The 17,652-nt window shown below is 40.8% G+C and overlaps 1 protein-coding gene across 8 annotated transcripts in view; it reads right to left on the reverse strand.

Annotated features, from left to right (window-relative positions):
• Positions 1–17,652, reverse strand: part of rtkna (rhotekin a) — a 71,589-nt gene that overhangs the window by 30,471 nt on the left and 23,466 nt on the right. Inside the window, exon 1 of one of the 8 annotated variants that reach the window (XM_059337102.1) lies at positions 16,701–16,802. The exons of 6 other annotated variants lie outside the window; for them this stretch is intronic. Coding sequence is in view for 1 of the 2 variants with exons in the window: in XM_059337101.1 (XP_059193084.1) it covers positions 1,109–1,132 (24 nt within the window). In the remaining variant the exon portion in view is untranslated. Of the gene's footprint in view, positions 1–1,108; positions 1,572–16,700; positions 16,803–17,652 lie in introns of those variants that run through there. One more of the 8 variants, XM_059337101.1, reaches the window with a different exon arrangement.

Raw genomic sequence — 17,652 nt, forward strand, 5'->3', positions numbered from 1 at the left:
AAGCAATGAAAAGCACAATATTCTCACATGTAAAGGTCTTTCATGAGCCAGTGTTGAGGATATTTTTGTGCTGCCAATTTGACCCGTTTAGGAAAGACTTATTCACAAGAGAGGGGAAAGGCTGATGACTGGGAGATGTAAGTCATTACTGCAGTAATATCCCAAAGTTAGCACGTTGGTCCAACTCTGACTGCAGTGACATATCTGCCAGCTTCTCAGGCAACATCAACTTGAGGGTAACTAAGTCCCAACAAATGTAACCATGCCCAGTGACCCATAGGCAGAGCACACAGAGCCAGAGAGAGTGAGTGATTTAAGGTGACAAACAAACAAGAAAAATCAATAGCTGCCATCATTAAATTGGGTCATTATGCCGACAGGGAATGCAATTAATGTAGTTATGCCTGTCCTCTGATGTAAAAAGGCACACCTAGGCTACCAGTTTTGGACTCACCTCAATTGGGGATTTATCGTAAACCAGACCCCCTTACAAATATTTGCATTTTAACATAATCGTCATTATTAGTATAAGTCATTGACATGCAGAACGTTAAATCAAAGCTTTCACAAAATCTCAGGTACAACTCTTCAATTCGGCTTTCATCTTATACACCAACTTAACAATTTCCTCCGGTAAATTCATATTTTATAACGGGTTGGTCTATTATTCCCACAATTTTCCTCCACATAGGAAACAAACAGTGGGCAGTAAAGAGCAGTGCGAAACAATTCTAAAAGTTAATATTGTATTTATAAAACCGGGCTGTTTGAATTAACCATAAGCCAGATTCATCGAAATACTTCGTTGATTCCAAACAGCGTTAATAAGGTTCAATCAGGAACACAGCAATGCGAGATGAACTTTAAAATATAAACATTGACGTTGCGTCTCTCCAAACAGTAAACAACACGTTATCAGAGCAGACATGCTTCAATCAATAGTAGATCCAATGAGTATCTCCAGATCTCCTCGGGTTATATGTAGCGTGATCTGACGGTGACGATTTAACCCGAGGTGTGACGTGTATAACAGCTGACTGACAGTTTCCATTCCATCTGAGGCTTAAAGTCATCTCAATCTTTTCAAAAACAAAACAACAAACCTTACCCTTTGATTCTTTGAGTTGTTCATCCTATCCGAAGAGGAGCACTCCGCTTCCCAACTCTCCAAAACTGGCAGCACGGGCGCCTCTTTACGCAACACCAAGGTCCGTTAAACGTCCCACACAGCCCGTGAAATACCTTAACTCAGATTTTCCCCTGGAGGCACCTCCATTTATAGGCAAAATGAAATATCCACCGAGAATAGCTGCCGTTTATTAACCCCAGAAGTTGTTACGGATCCGCGCAGAAAACACAAACCCCACTCCGGGCAATTTGGGGACGATAGCGGTCATGTGTTTCAAGCCCTCTCTGTGTTGGCTTCATTTTCATCAGCGTTGTCGTCGTCGTCCTAAAAGCTCCAGGATCTCCAGTCCGGTTTCACACACAAAAACACACACGGCACCGCCAGCACAAGGGAGGATAAAGACTGACCGACTGATGGACCAAGCGAGAGCCGTTTCTGAGGAGGCGGGTGTGTGTGTGTGTGTGTGTGTGTGTGTTCCTAATCTGTGTGTAGCTGCTGTCATTTACGGTAGTGGCTCTCAAAGCCGTGTCCAGAGACCTCCAGGGGTCCTTCAGGGGAATCTCAGGGAGCAATTTTAGGGACACACTGTCATTCACTTTACAGTAAAATGTTTTTTTCTCTCTCAAGGAGTTGCTGTTGTCAGTCCTCATACTATTCAGTGTTTACTGTCCCTTAGGTTCCCAGGGTCTCTTCAAAGAAATCTTACAACAAGGTCTAAACCTATTAAGGAGAAACTGACATTAGAAGAATTTGGCAGTCCTGGGTTTTGCCACAGTTTGAAGTGGGTTGCAAGTGTCTCAGTAAAATCCAATGTGGTCGCTCTGTGCCTACACCGCCCACAGTGGAAAAAAAGACGTTTTCTTTTTTTAAGTTATGACTCAACTTTTTTTTCTTTCTGTTTTTTTTTTACAAGCCACTGGTCAATATGTGGTTTGCATTGCGGAACAGTACAGGCAAAACATCCCTCTTTTCCCACACGTCCTTGCTCACTGAGCATGATTCACAAAAAGAAGAAAAAATACTCAAAGTTTTATATAAAAGCACCATCTCTGCATTGGTCTTGAGGACTCCTATTTAGTAATTTTAAAAATGAAATGCTATAATTAGATTCACAAGATGGTCAGATACAGAGGTAAATAATGCAGGTACTTCAGATGAGATACAGTAGTGTTCAAAATAATAGCAGTCCAATGTGACTAACCAGATTAATCCAGGTTTTTAGTATATTTTTTATTGCTACATGGCAAACAAGGTACCAGTAGGTGCAGTAGATTCTCAGAAAACCAACAAAACCCAGCATTCGTGATAAGCACGCTCTTAAGGCTCTGCAATTGGCCAATTAGTTGAAAGGGGGGTGATCAAAAATATAGCAGTGTGGCATTCAATCAGTGAGGTCATCAATTTTGTGAAAAAACAGGTGTGAATCAGGTGGCCCCTATTTAAGGATGAAGCCAGCACTTGTTGAACATGCATTTCTCTTTGAAAGCCTGAGGAAAATGGGTCGTTCAAGACATTGTTCAGAAGAACAGCGTACTTTGATTTAAAAGTTGATTGGAGGGGGGAAAACTTATAAAGAGGTGCAAAAATGATAGGCTGTTCAGCTAAAATGATGTCCAGTGCTTTAAAATGGAGAGCAAAACCAGAGACACGTGGCAGAAAACGTAAGACAACCATCAAAATGGATGGAAGAATAACCAGAATGGCAAAGGCTCAGCCAATGATCAGCTCCAAGATGATCAAAGACAGTCTGGAGTTACCTGGAAGTGCTGTGACAGTTAGAAGACGTCTGTGTGAAGCTAATCTATTTACAAGAATCCCCCGCAAAGTTCCTCTGTTAAAAAAAAGGCATGTGCAGAAGAGGTTACAATTTGCCAAAGAACACATCAACTGGCCTAAAGAGAAATGGAAAAATAGTTTTGTGTTTGTAAAGTCAATGGCAGACAGGCCCGGGGTGGGTAATCGGGAGAATCGGGAGAGTTCCCGGTGGGCCGCTTCACTTTTGGGCTTGACATTTTTCACGTTAGTCCATCTTCTCTTAAAGTATGCTGAACACGTTTTGCATTCTGACACCGCAGCCTTAGCATGGGTTGTACCATGCGAGGGAGTTCTCCCCTCCCAAATAAAGTTGGTTGGGTCCATAGCCGTCTTTCCAAAAAAGTTTTCTCAGGGAGGCTACCGATAGCTGGGCCAGCCCTATCTCAACGATACACGTCGGGGAGGATGGATGGGAGGAAGAGGCCAGGAGGGGCTGAAAAAGCCAGGTTGAAGAAAAGAAAGGCATTGGAGGAGGATGCTGCCAAATGTGCCAGGCTTACAGATTTATTTTCGAGAGGACAAACACAAGTGGCAACTGGTAAAGAGAGACATAGGCTTAATGCAACGTAACTGTTCGGCTAACGTTGTAACGTGGTTAATATCGTTGAAGCGTTGTCAACCTATTCGCAAGCAAAATTTTGAATTGAATTAAAATATAAGCCTTTTTATAACACCTGATATATGGCTATTCATAGACTTTGCAAATATTATGAAAATATTGATAACAAAACTCAAACTTGATCTGTGTAGGCTATGCAGTGAAATTATTTTTTCTTTGTAGCTTCTGAGCAGCAGATAAGCCAGTCTCCTGCTGAAAATGATGAGCCCGAAATTTGCAATGAGGAGGCCATGACTACAGGGACAGGTAGAGAAGATAACAGAGTATACAATATGAATTAAAGTTATTTAATGTAAGAAAGAGCAGTATATGACAGTCCATGATGAACCAATATGCATTATTTGCTCAGATGGAAAAAGTGGGCCGGTCTTGGGCCTGAAATTCCCGGGCTGAAAAGTGGCCCCACTCCGGCCCTGATGGCAGACACTGCTATTTTTTTTAACACACCCCTTTAAACTAATTGCCCAATTGCACAGCCTTAAGAGCATGCATATCATGAATGCACGGTCTGGTTGATTTTCTGAGAATCTACTGCACCTACTGGTACATTGTTTGCCATGTAGCAATAAAAAATATACAAAAAACCTGGAGTAATCTGATAAGTCACATTGGACTGCTATTGAACACTACTGTACCTGCCTTGTTAAATGATCCCATGGAGGAGAAACTGCACATGTAGAGGACTAATGAGCACTGCCTGGCTGATATTGGATTTTTTGAGGCTGATGCTAATTTCAGAGGAGTACAATTTACTGATTATTGATTTGGTGGCTGATATCATGACTTTTTGAGCCAGAATGAAACTCATTTCTTTGTGGATTGCACACTGATATGATGCGAATGTACACAAAAGGCTGCTTTCCTAAACAAATAAAATTATTAAAGAATATTGTAAACGTTTACACATCATATATGCAATGTCCTACATCAGTCAATTGCTGACCATTTAGATAAACATAAAAATAAAATAGCTAAGACCATTTCTAAATCACTCCAAGCATCATTTTCTGCATTGTACACTTACAAAAAAAGCAAAATATATTTTTTCATATTGCAGCATATCAGACTGCATATACACAGATACCCATAGATATTGATGTCTGTTATATATACGCCAATATCGGCCAATAATATCAGCTGACTGATAAATCAGTCGGGCTCTACTAATGAGTAACACATTTTACATCCCCATAGAATTGGCTCAGAGATAATTTATGCAATAAGTAAAATATGGTCAATTTAGTACCATCACTTTTTAATTTCCTCTAGTAATTTGCACTTATCACAATGATTTGTTGGCAATGAAAGTTAAATAACTCTACTTGGAAGTGGACAATGAATTGTACAAAAACCTTATCTACATGTGAAAAATAAAGTTCCAATACCAAAACATCACAGTGTGCAAAAATAATAGTAGCCAGCTGCCTACAGTTGGTACATTTATATGTAATTTACTGACAGACACAACTTATCATTCCAGGGAAAAATAAAAATCTTCATCCATCTCCCTCTGCCCTTTCTCCGTCTGTGCCTGCCTCTGCTTATTGCCTCGCCCATATGTGTGCAGTGGGAAGTTGCTGTGCAGTGGAGTGCATCGCCTTGTCGGCCAGTGATGTATGAGAGTGATTTGTGGGCAGGTGGAAACGGAAAACACAGATGAGTCCGGCTAGAATTAAGTGTGGGGAGTAAACCGGCGTTAGGGTGAATCAGCTGACTGAGAGAGTTTGGCTCCAGGAAATCCGCACTGGAAAAGTAATAATAATTGGTTTGTTCGAGACATCTCTTCACACACAGGGAGAACATTGTGAAATATACCTTTGCAGGAAATAATAAAGCACCAACACTGTTCCTGTCTTTGTCGTTTTAACATTTTCCTACATTGCAGCAGAGCAAAATGGATACAGTCTCCACAAAGGGAGACAAAAACCACAACACTTGTCTTGTTGTGTGTTTGTGGGTTGAGAAGTGGAATGAGATACACAATCCAGAGATGCAGCAGATGACATGTAGGAGGATCAGGATGGAGGAGGAGAGAGTCATTCTGTGGGCAGCCTTGGCTAATGGCAACAGAGCAACAGAGTCCATCTCAATAGTGCGATAATGCATCTGTGCATCTGGCTCTTTACCTCGAGCTGAGGACACCAGAGCAGAGGAGGGGGCTGTGTCATGGCATTCCTTTCACCACCATCAACAAGAGCGTTAAAGTAAAATCTGCCTTCAACCCCTCAAATCTCTCTCCCTCTCTGATCATCTCTTCGTGTGAGTAGACGTGTGCAACAAAAACAAGATGAGCCTTGATAACTCAGGACTTAGAGCCGTAAATATCCTACAGTTAATCAGATTAAGGTTTCATCAGCAAGTAGCTGTGCCAGAGAGTCAGCCAGAGAAGTGCTGTCGGAGACAAATTTACACTCACAGTTCACTGGCGGGTTCAGGGAACAACATGAGTGAATGGCAATGCTAGAGTTGGGGCGATCGTTTTTTATTTTCATGCCATCCAATTGTGGTTACTCGAGATCACAGATAGACAATCAGATTGCCAGGGGGCAGCTGGAGGAGGAGGGGGTGGGGAGAGTTACATCACAGCACACCGTCCTGCAAGCAATACAGTTAAAGTTATGGGAATGAACAGTTATGAAACTGTTTTTTTTTCGTCATTTTAAAAAAAATCTAAACTATACCAATGTCTCCCTATTCAAAATCTGTGTGGCTTGGTGCATCAATATCACAGCATCGTGTTTTGTTTGACAAGATTATCTTAACTTTAATATCAAAATCCACATCATATCCATCACATTAACTACTTTATGTAGAGTTTTGGTGAGGGGGCATATGGCAAACAGGGATGCTGGTTGTCAAATCCATGGCAGCACACTGGTTTGTAATTAAGTATCTAAAATTTACTCATCACTTGAGCCCCGCTGTGATTAACAGTACAGTGGATAGACATACAGTTCCACCAGAAACATCTCTAAACATAAAGTAGTGTGCAGATTAGAGCCCGACAAATATGGTTGTGAGATATTAACTGCCGATATTAAAGGCATATTGGTATCTGTGTATGTGCTGTCTGATATGTGCCATTGAGAAAACTGTTTTAACACAATATATAATGCAGAAAATGTTGCCAGGTATGAGATAGAAATGGTGTTCTCGATTGATTTGATGTTTATTAAGCTATTTTTTCTCCAATTCATTCTTTATTTTCTCAGTCTCATTTATAGATTTGGCTGACAATGTTATTCGCTGTTTTGATAATGCATAACAATTAAACATATTATTTAATAAATGAAAGTTTTATGTTTGAGAAAGTAGCTCTCTGGGTACAATTGCAGCATGTTGAAAAATCAGTGCATAAACCAAATAAAAAGGGTCTATTTCTAGGTTTCATTCCTGCACAAAAAAATTCAGCCTCCATATCGGTTATTGTTGAATTTTCCCCCTCTAAAATCGGTATTGGCATCATTCTCACATTGGTCTGGCTCTAGTGCAGATTCTAGTGCTCTAGTGCAGAGATTATGATTAGTATGGTTAGTCAACATCTCCTTAATATTGGCATAGGAAAAAACAATCAACAATCTTTCCTTTCAATTATTTATATACGATCCAATACCAGCATGCAAAGGCAAAACAGCGGTGGCTTAAACCATGTTGTCACATTATATGGGAAAATAGAACAACAGCAGCACATAAACTAAACATATTTAAGGAATCTGGACATAAGATAAGACACATATTTCACAGGCTCAGCTACAGTCTCTCATGCTGAATGACTGCAGCTGAACCAGCTAAATGAATGATTACTATCATTCACAGAGTCATAACAGTGCCTTCGACAGGATGAGAGGACATACCTCCAGCCACACTAACCTACTCAGCCCCTTCCCTCTGAGACTGGAGCACTTCCTATTGACTCACTGACAAGAGTGTTTTTCCCTTCCTCTCTGCTGCCACTGTACTTCCTCTACATCCCTTCCTCGATTCTGTAGAGAGGAGAGCCTGTTGTAGCCATGTTTCTAATTATAGCACATCTTTCCATAGCATTTTGGTTTAATTTGTAATCTTTTCACAAGCTTGAAAAATGAAATCTTAATTCCTATCACGGCCTGGAGGAGCAGCTTCACAGTGAAATAAGCTCAGCAATATTCACACCTCGGGTTTGTGCAGATTTGAATCTGTGTTGTTGAGGGACAGGCCTCTGTTTCTCTTTCACATATTTTACCCACTTTTTTCATAGCTCTTTGTTTGAGTAAAGGTCTCTGGGCAATTTCACATAAAGTGACCCAAAGGAAGCACTGAAGCACACGGATAAGCTTCAATTGCTTTACTGCAAGGTGCTGGGAATAACAGTGAAAATATAAGAGTCTGATAGCTTTCTCTTCCTGATTATGCAGTATTTTTATACCATTTTTTATTTTATGGCAGCACACTGTTGACATTTATTGCCAAGATTTAGATAAATACACATTTATTACAATCCTGTTTACATTACATTTACTGCCTACAGACATTTATATTACTTCATTTAATATTTTATGTTTATATTGTAGACCTACAATTAACCACTAGTTTATGACTTAGATTATCATTTTCCTTATATATATGGATGATTTTCTGTTTTTATACATATTTAATGAGCATTGTTGCCGGGAGCCTGAGATCCAACATTTTCATTGCCAGAGGCTTTTTCTTGTAATTGTTGTGCAAATAAAGAACTTGAAATAGTGCAGCACATTAAACAACTTTAAATTACTAAACTAAAAAAATGATGTTTTGCATCTGAGTTGTATGGGAATTAAAAATTAAGTCCATCAGGGTCACCCACTATTCCCTAATAAAAAAATATTAATTTAACATTATTTATTGGCTCTCTTATTTTCCCACTTTTATCTCTTGTATTTACAAAGACTCCCATTCATTTATTCAACCTGAGTAGCCCATCAGCCCCCTATTGGCCATAAGAGGGCATTGCAACATCTGCACACATTAACTCTTCTCCTTCACTTCCATTACTGAGCTGTGCCTTCAGTCTAGGAAACTGTGTCCATATTGTTGTCTGTCTGTCATTGTTCTGTCTTGTGCAAAGACCGAAGAGCATGTAGAGACATGCTCTCCTCTTACTGTCAGGCAGCCTGAGGTGCTGTTGAACAGGTCATGGACCTCTAGTTTACTGGAAGTAGACTAGAGTGTGACAATGAACAGACATGACATCAACATGACAGACTGTTAAATTCAAGCTTATTGTTATAGCCAATGTTTGTAAATTTGCTTTTGTAATGTATAATATTATATATATATATATATATAAATGTAATAGGTTACATATTACTAGTTACTCTATTAAACTGTAATGAGTAATATATGTAAGTTGAATAACTTTAAAATAGTCACTTATAACATAAGTGACTATTATAATAATAACAAAAAAATAATATTATATAATAATATTATTATATTTAATACTTTTTGATTACTTTTACAAAACATGGGAGACTCAGGTTTCTTAGAGCAATATGCTTTGATTTGATTGTCAGATGTGAAATTCAAACAAAAGAACAAAAATGCTCAAAATCTGAATGCATGCTGGGAAATGAATGGAGCCTGTCTGGATGTAGAAATATAGGCTTCCTACGCTTGATGGTGTTACACTTAAATTTGTCTTAACTGTTTTTCTGCACTGCACTGTCTGAAAATATGCCAAAAGTAAGATTATGATTAGATTTATTTTGTAATTTAGTTACATAATGCTGTCATCTGTAACTAGTTATTCCCTAATGCCGGTTATAAAATATAAGAAGTGACATTCATACACATCTCATAGCAGCAGTTGTGTCTTTTACATACTAGACCGTGTTTAGTTTAACTAACCTGTAAACCTAGATTACAAAAACTGTATATCTTATCATTACCACTACAACAGTATCAATGTCTGCAACATGAGAAACCTAACAAACATCATAAGACACTTCTGTCATCAGTGATACATTTGCTTTGCATCCTATACCTTTGTATTATGCAAGTTAGATAAACAGAGATCATGTTCGAAGCTATATATGTACTGAACGTCAATCATGATGAATTTTTACAGTGACAGCTGTGGATGCCAACTGTGAGGACATGAGCTGTGTGTGTGTCTGTGTGTGTGTGTTCTTATGTAGGCCTAAAATAATGCCTAAATAAACTAACACATGTAGTTACATAACAGCCAGTCTGTGTCCAGTGACATACTGACCAGTGACTCAGTGCTTCAAAGGGGCTTGGGGCATCAGGGGTTAACACGGTTCTCGGTCCAGCTCGCTGATTGTCTCAGCCAATCATATCGAGCTATGCTTCTCGACAGGACCAATAAAAATCCCTGTCCAGTTCGTGAGTCTGTCCCAATGATAAGATGGGCTTAACCTTTTCATCTCCTAGTGATGAAAAGATTAGTCACACATACACCGACATATGGACAACTCTGGCAACCTGAGGAGGTGTTTCTTTTAATAGTTTCACTAGTGGTGGGGGCGAAGGAGGACACAGAGTCAAAGGTGTGTGTGTGTGTGTGTGTGTGTGTGTGTTTATGCAGGGAGACAGCAGAAGGAAAGAGAGAGGAGATTATACAACTAACAAATCAGCCACACACATCTCCTAATGTGACCCTGAGATTGTGACCCCGAGTCCAAAACATGACATCATGCAGCTGGAGACTTTGTTCCACTGATCTCATCATGGTGAGACAGAGGGAGAGGTTGTTTTTTTGGGGAGGGGGGGGCGGGGGGTTGTTTGGGGGTGGAACAGTTCAGCCATGCCTCTCAACACCTCGTACCACAACAAGAGGCCCCTTTTTCAGCAGCCCCAACCCTCAGATCTACCTCAGCCTTTAAGCTGCAGCTCCTGCTGACCCGCCTCTAAACCCTGGAATTCCCCCGTGACAGTTCGCCTTTGGCATTTAGGTTTTCCTTAACAGAAAAACCATCAATCTTAATGCATCCAACCACAGAAGACACATAAAACTCAAGCTAGGGTCTTGGTGCAGTGATAACAAAGCCTTCTGTGAATGCTGCTCAGTTTACTCTGTGACACTAAAAAGCATGAGGTTACCTTGAATGCATTACTGTGTCTAAAAATTACTAAACCTATGTCATATTTTGTTGAGCTGTACATCATCTGAATTTTTTCTAACAATTTTTAAACTTAGGAAGCATGTCCTTGATTAAAATTACAGATTTCCCTGTCTGTTGCCTGTCAACGGTGTCCTTTCCCCTTTGCATTGTCAAGCAGAAGTTGGTAGAAATTGACTTTTTATCCAGTTTTAAGCCACATTTTTATGATACAAGTTGGTATTTTTTTTACTGTTTATTTAACTACATGAAGGATTTTATTCATCAAATGTTTGGATCCTAAATTATCAAAGAAACAGCTTGGCTATAGCCTCTTCGCCGGCATGCCAAACAGCATTGGAGAAACACCCATTTTAAAGGTTAAACTACTATATTATGTGTTTTTACCAGTTTTAATCACCGGGTCTGTTTCTTTTGGAGAGGAGGAGACCTCTGTGGATAATTCAGCTTGCAGTAAAAACCTCGTGAACAATGAACACTGAAGGAATCTTAACTGGGAGAAGCTGACAGCACTGCTCGGCTTTTTGTTATTGTTTTGATCGAGCGAACCCTAGCAGCATAAATTACATATGAACGCTAAAGTGTTGTATGATTCAAATTAATTAACATCAAAACAACCAAACAGCTATTCATGTAATGTTACGGAGTCTCTTGCAGACGCTGTGGAAATTAGAGATGGAGACAATAACAGCATTACATCATAAATAAAAGACAGAAGAGAATCTCTCTTGTATTGGATGAAAGCAGAATGGACTTTCTGATGGTCAGACGGCAGCCCTCCAACTGCTGACAGAGTTGTTCCACCTGCCAGACACACACACCCACCAGTGACACACACACACGCACACGCACACGCACACACACACGCACACACACACACACACACGCACACACGAACATGCAGCAACTTAGTAGCCAATGATTCCACATTTTGCATTGATTCAATTAGACAGTTTGGCATGCTGCTTAAACACTAACATGCTGCCCCACAAGGCACAATCTGTAGAGTCACAAGGATACTGGTGATGCTACGGATGCTATACACTTCTCGGGGGAATGAGTTGTTTTAATAATGGTAATTGCTTGTTTAGACAGCTCTTGCTTGGCACTTGTCCTCCGCCTCTGACTTCCACCTACTCTCTGTTCCAGGGCACTAACTTTGCATGGCAACAGTGTAAAAAGGGATAGAGAGATCAGAGATCAGAAAACATACAGAAATAAACACAATCTTTTTTCACAGACATTTAAAACGCCCCCACATACTGTACATAAACCTCACCACATAAATCAATAAAGCCACGGCATGAGCCATAAACTTGCACACAATCATGTTCACTGTGCAGAGTTTATCTCACAAGCTGGAGAGCAGCAGAACACACAGACGCGAGCATAAATTGTATCCATATGGACAGGGAAGGCAACATCTACAGGCTCAATTTAACACATTACCAAATGCTCTTTTTAGCACAATGTGTGCTCACACACATTTTAAAGACAACCATCTGATTAAACAGCCTGCGCCGCCAGCTGCATCTCCAGAACATGTTCAGACATTCTTAATTACATGTTTTACAAAAGGAATACTGCATTTTTAATATTGCCACTTGAAAACAGTGACTTCTGAGCTGTTGACACGATAAGTCAAACATAGCTTTAAATCCAATCTGTGCTGATTTGAATAAAGCCTGCAGTCTCGATTCAAACAGCTTAAGTGACTCCAATTTTCTATGCAGCTGCAAAAAAAATGTTAAAAATCCTTTAACTACCAAAGCCAAAGTGTCTTTGTACGTGCCCAGATGAAAGCATAAAGAGTGGAGAAGAGGGATTAAAGAAAGGTGATGCTGAAGGGTGAGATAAAAGAGTGAGGAAATAAGGGCCGAAAGCTGAGATAGAGGCAGAGAGACAGCAGAGTGAAATTATCTAATGGATCCAGGCGGAGATAGCGCAGAGAAGGGAAATGAGTGACAAGAAGAAACAGGCGGGGAAGGTGCAGGGAGTCAGGTTGATGTTCCAATAACAGCACCTCTCGGTTTGGTTTTCTCGCTGTTTTCTCCTTCTCACTCTCCTGGCTCCTGCCTGCTGTTTTTCAAAGGAAGCTTGGCTCGGGCCGCGGCATCTAACTGGTTCCTGCTCACACAGAGTGCCTATTCAGACCTGTACGGCTCCTCCTAACCGCTGCATGGGCGACGGCTGAGGTGAGGACTGAGGTACAGGGGAGCATACAGCTCTGTGGTGAAGTCCAGTGGGATGGGGGGGTTAGGAGGAGTGTTGGGGTGCAGAGGTGAGGCGGGGGAGACAGATGGTTTGAAGTCAGTAGACTTGAGGCTGGCAGGGGAGAGAGGAAGGCTTGGAAGAGACGGCTGAGGGTTAGGAGCTCGATGTGCGGTTCCAAGAAGGAGAGGAGGGCTTGGTAGGGAGCGATGGGTGTGTGTGATGTGATACAAAGCCCCCTTTCTCCTCTACCTCACACACACTGTGCCTGCTTCTGGCTTACAGCACTGGAAGAACTGGAACCCACTGTAGCTATCCGTGATACAGATGCCAAAGACACACTTACAAATACACAACGCACACACACTGCAAGCAGACTAAATCCCATGTACATAACACTTACAAGTTAATAAACCTGGCTATTTCCATTCATTTCAAGGCTGCTGCAATAGTAAAATCTTTCATTTACTTCAAAACAAATGCAAAAAAAAACCCTCACATTAAATCCACAGTGATAAGCCTAACATCCATAAACAAATCAGCTTGATTATATAGCTTACAGTATTGGTTTGTTATCTTTGCAAATATTTACTTACACACAGACACACGGACACACAGACACACACACACACACACACACACAAGCTCGGCAGGTTAGCAGTGTGCGATGAAGTTGTCCGTTATGGAGGAATGTGTTTTGGCTCAGATATGACTGTGTATCTTGTATCACAGGAGAGCGAGCGCTGTTAGCTTTAGCACACCTTCCACTGAAGCAAGCAGGCCTGGTGTAACTTAGGCTACCTAAACAATCTCACAGCTGAACTAACACACATACTCACCTACACATGCACACACACACAGATTTCAAGTGCTGACTGCTTCTTAGTGTAAAGATATATTGATACTGACAACGCCAAAAGGATGAATTCATCCCAGAGGGGCAGAAAAGGCAATAAAGTAAAGCTTGAACAAATGAAAGGTGATAACAATAAAAGAAGAACGTAACTGAAATAAATGGGACTTATGCCTTACAAATGAAACGATATCGAGAGAGTCTAGGCTGAGGTAAAGCAGGAGATTTAAGCTAACCCTTACATGCATGTTTTGCTGTCCCAGTATAAATACGATTAACCTTTGCTCTTACTACAAATTCATCATCCAGGTTGAGATTCATCAGTCTAGCCAGAGTGCACAAGAAGATACTGGCGTACTGTCCCAGAGCAGACAAGGATTAACTGCTGTCAATTTGGCCTTTGCCCTCCAGGACCTCCTACATTTAGAAAGCATGAGGTCTGTGGGATTGAAATACTGATACTTTGAAGGCTTTAGTTACAGAATGGAGCAGGCGAAAAAGCCCCAGTGAATGTTTTCAGACACATGACAACAAATATGTGCCAGGGAACAATCTGAGTCATATAGAAAAGACTTTTGTGTGCAAGCAGAGTTTCAAACAGAAACAGAGGCTGCATTGATCCGGGCAGAGGGACTTACTTATGATAAGTCCCATTCAATCAAATGGTCAAAGCGGTGATCTGAGATCAGACGAAAAGAGGCTGCATGAATACCAGCCAGAGGATATTTAACGCCTGCCTGTGGTGTCTAGAATCCGCTGAACTATCTCAGGCATGGCCACAGCTAAGTTTAGGGTTTGGGAGCGTGTGAGAGGTCAAACATGAGTCCTGGGTGAGGGAGCAAGAAACTCCCACCTGACCCCCACCACGTGTGCGCATCGTCAACGAGAGTCAGAGGTCGAGCTTCCATGACTATGACATGTTCAGGTCAATGTGTCAGTTTGCTTAAGAACATCTACTTTTTGATACATTTTCAAATGAAACTTGTAATTTATCAGCCTGATTACTAGCAAAATATCCAGAAGGATCAAAAAAAGGAAATGCACTTTGAACTCAAATCTGAAGGGACTGAACACTTGAGACTGCTAGCACTGTTTGATGTACAAGTAAACAAAAAAGCTCACAGACTCAAATGGTGAACATGGGACTATTTCAGTGTTTCTCTTCATCAGATAATCTGTGGAGTTTCTAACCATAATTGCCCCATAACATGTTTTATCTTGCTACACTTCCCAGGTGGTGTTTTCCACAGGTTCAACAAACAGCGATGGGAAGTTCTGGGTCTTAATACCTCAACAAACACAACAACTGCAGTAGAACCCAAAGAGGGATCTGTTTAATCTTTTAGCAGATGATATCATTGGTATGATCAGTCGCGGCCAGAGCTGTAGCAGTTTAATGCCCCAGGCTGCACCCCTTCTGAGCAGAGCAGGGCTACTCTGACCCAGTGAGATCAACACACATACACATAGAGAAAGTATTGTACTTTCACAAACAATGACTGACTTACAGAATGGACGCAACACAAATCCTGCTTTTATAACTTGCGCAAAAATGAATGACCTCAGAAACCCTTTAACAAACGTCTACATTTAACTCTGGCAAAGATCACAATCCATGTATTCAAGGCCAGTCTGCATGCTAAAATTAGACCAGGAGAAAGTGTCCATCTACGGCCCTTGGGCTACCAATAGGGAGAAGGGGACAGGACAGGGACACACACCATGAGCTAAAAACCAGGATAGGGGAAGAAACAGGACAGTAAAAAAATGCCAATAAATCACTTTCTCAGTGAGGTTTCAGAAAGCCAAATTTGAGGAAATCTGGGATAAGTGGAGATTGTACATTGCCCTGAAATGCCCTTATTTTGTTTAATAATATGTAACTATCGTTTTTAAATATCTAATCTGTATTACTACTTGCTTCAGATAGAAACACCCCAAAGTTCTGTTCGTTTCTGTTTATCACTAGATAAAAATCTGAAAATATGGATCACAATGCCAATTATAATGGTGATGACTGCTGTAATGTGCCATTGAAATGTGATTCCAAATAAGGCAAAATGTAAAAAAAACACACAAAAAAACAAGCAAATAAAAAAAATGTGGTGACAGGAAATGGTGTGTATGTGGCTATTAATGGCAAGGGGTTCAATGACATTCATGTTGTGGTTCCCAGTGGGAAACAGTAATTACACAAGACCATTTCCTCTTTCCCATCAGCCACCTCTCTTGTGAGGGGAATCCCGTATTCTATAGGCAAAATGTTCTTCACACTTTGCATGTGACTGAAGAAAAAGCAATGTCTTATGGGCCTCCTAGGAGACAAGGAAAGACGAAAGAAAACAGTGCATTGGAGCCAAGAATGTAGCCATTCTTATTATAACAGACTTGTTAAAACCTGAAGAGCAGAAAAGTTCCTTCCTACTGAGCTTGCAAATCACACAATGGCTGCTCTCTCTCTCTCCCCTCCTGACACAGCAATTATACAACCCTGAGGAATGCTCGAATCTCAGGACATGCATGAACTTCTCATTTTTAATTTTAATTTTAAATGACAGACGGTCTTATCTTTGGAGATGACCAGTGCAGAAAAATGGTGACAAACAAGGTGTGCTTCTTTTATAAATGTTTATGTGTAGAGTATGTGTGTGTGCATGGAGTGGGAGTGGCTCTCAGATATATGTTGCCTCAGGGAAAAACAAAATAATTGCAAGCTGTGATGACCCAGCAGGTATTTTATGAAAAGACCCTGGAGCAAAATACATCCATAGCTAGCTGAAATTACAGTTAGACTGTGGGCCGTGTAGCTCAGCCACATACAAAGAATCCCTGTCTCATAAACCCACCCAGGCAGAGGAGACATGGGGGGGGAAGGAGAAGAGAGAGTGACCGAGTGAGCGAGCAAACAAGTGAGTGTTTACAAGCAAAATATGAGTTGAAGACAAGTATACAACAATCTGAATTTCTCACTGGTTATTATTGCAGAGTAATGCCTCTCTGCAGCCGACCATCACCTCTGAACTCCCTGTGAAGGATGAGAAGCGACAGGCGAGTTTTCCCACAGGGCTAAATAAGGGCTCATCATCTTGTTATTATGCATTCCTATTGCATTTGCAGGAATAAAACTGGAACCGAGACGACTAAATGCTTCTTGAGACAGAAACGCTTGTTATCTACATTCCATCATAATGCCCTAAATTCAATATTCGGACAAAAGTGCCACTTTCCGGTCTATGTCCTAGCTGTAAACAAGCCTCTTCCTCAAAGGACGCTCTGTGACAGGAACTAATAAGCTGATTTGTGTCCGATCACCTTGTCAATAAAAAGACCTTGTGATAGCTGGCATGTGGCATTGTGCATTTCAGGCTACAGGCACTATAAAAATCCTCAGGAAAACACTCCTTTCACTAAAGTTTCATGAGAGTTTCTGAGAAAGAACACCAATTTGAGAACCATAACGTTCCAGAAAGACAATAGACGAGGCTTCCCACCAACTGAAGCTGGCAGGAGTTTGTGTTGTTTTATAGTCCTGTATCTCCTAAAAACCATAAACCTGGCATGCTCTGTTGCACTTGGCACAGGTAGATAAACAAAAAAACACCTCGCACAGAGAAAATGATGCCAAACGGCTAGCAGGTACAGCACACCAGTGAGTGATATCACCTCTCATGCAGCCCTTGTATCATGCAGCTGACGGCTTTTTGGCCTAAATTTCAGAAACAGTCTGCTTTTTACACCCCGAAACAGCTGCGGCACAGACAGCCCCATATCTCTTCGGATTATAAGGCCAGAAAATAAAGTATATTAGAATTTCCCTTTGAAAATTCCTGTAACATTTCCAATGGCTGGGTGCCTCATCTTCCTTTCAACATGGTTTAAAATAAAAATACACAGCCATTTCCTCTGAAACAGTTAACAGATT

The sequence above is a fragment of the Centropristis striata genome, chromosome 7 (genome assembly GCF_030273125.1).
Source record: "Centropristis striata isolate RG_2023a ecotype Rhode Island chromosome 7, C.striata_1.0, whole genome shotgun sequence".
NCBI classification, from domain to species: domain Eukaryota; kingdom Metazoa; phylum Chordata; class Actinopteri; order Perciformes; family Serranidae; genus Centropristis; species Centropristis striata.